Raw genomic sequence first — 1,245 nt, 5'->3', positions numbered from 1 at the left:
GTTGGGTATATCACATATATCCGCTTTTATTTACAACGTGAATACCCCTAAGCTATATATTCATTCTAAATAAGTTGAGAATGCGCACATACGCCTTTTCACGGAACATGCTCAAAATAAAAATCACGGTAAATCACTGGAAAGCTATGTGGCAAGGTGCTGGAGGGTGCAATGTTAGAGAAATTGTACCGTTAAAGCTGAGGAAATATTTCGAATATTTAATTTTTTTCAAAGCTTTACGAATTCTTAACGCATATTGCACACTTTTGACTAATCGGTGATCACTTTTGGTAAATAGCGGCCGCTTCGCGCAGCCATGAAACCATTTGTGAAACCAGCAGCTCCGGAGGCACGCTTTAAGTAGCCATTTAGCGCCTCGACAGCACTACCTGCAATGTTGCGATGCGCCGCGAATTGCTCCGTCAGCTGGGCTAAGTGTAGTAGCCACATCGGCGGCTCATCTTCATCCACAGCGTCCACCAGAAGTTCATCATCCAACTCCAGTTCAGTGAGTGTTGAAGACGGTGCTGTGATCAAGTTCGAGCTGGCTGTTGATGAGGCTGTCGCCGTCGCTGTTGCTGTTGCTGTCGCTGCCGCAGCGGCCGCCACGAACTGCAGTCAGTCGATGAGTATGCTCTTCGTGGAAGCGGTCAGTGTGCTGGCGGCATGCTGCGTACTCGTTGTGGCCAAACTGTCCGCATAGTTGCCGCTGTCAAACACTTTCGCTATGAAGGGCACCTGATCCATGGCGGAGACGGCAGCAGCCGCCGACAGACGCTGATGATGATGATGCATCGGACTTTGGTTGTGGTTGTGCTGGTGATGATGTTGGTTGTGCTGATGCGCCTGCTGTTGTTGGTGTTGGTGTTGGTGAGCCGATAACATTTGTGCGGCACTGGTGGAGGCGCTCGTGGAAGCTGCGCTGGCTAGTTGAATGAATGCGGAGCTGCTAGAGTACTCGGCGGTTGCACGAAAGCTGCTGCTGGCCACCTGAGGCAATAGGTGATGCGGTGCGTAGGCGCTGGCAGGCGTTGTTGCATTACACACTGCTGACTGGTGCGCGTTGGTTACAGCGTTTGGTACCGCGGCGTATGCCGCGGGGTTGCTACTATCCGCCGCCACCACCGCCAGAGAGCGGCGGTGTGACATTGATCGGCGGCGATAAGCTGCCAGCAGAGAGTCGGGCGTCAACCCGGTGGAAGGGGGCCCGGGGAAACCGGGAAAAATATTCCCCGGCCGCGCTTT

General features: G+C 53.0%; 1 protein-coding gene across 1 annotated transcript; it reads right to left on the bottom strand.

Moving 5' to 3' along the window:
- Positions 1-270: 270 nt before the first annotated feature.
- Positions 271-1,149, bottom strand: LOC126767454 (histone-lysine N-methyltransferase Suv4-20-like). The gene is made up of 2 exons (XM_050484955.1): positions 739-1,149; positions 271-612 (listed from the first exon to the last, which is right to left on the bottom strand). Exons 1-2 carry the CDS (start codon positions 1,147-1,149, stop codon positions 271-273), a joined length of 753 nt encoding a protein of 250 aa, XP_050340912.1.
- Positions 1,150-1,245: the final 96 nt, after the last annotated feature.

This window comes from Bactrocera neohumeralis, unplaced genomic scaffold, assembly GCF_024586455.1.
Source record: "Bactrocera neohumeralis isolate Rockhampton unplaced genomic scaffold, APGP_CSIRO_Bneo_wtdbg2-racon-allhic-juicebox.fasta_v2 ctg6677, whole genome shotgun sequence".
Taxonomy (NCBI): Eukaryota; Metazoa; Arthropoda; class Insecta; order Diptera; family Tephritidae; genus Bactrocera; species Bactrocera neohumeralis.
This window is presented reverse-complemented; position numbering and strand designations above follow the sequence as displayed.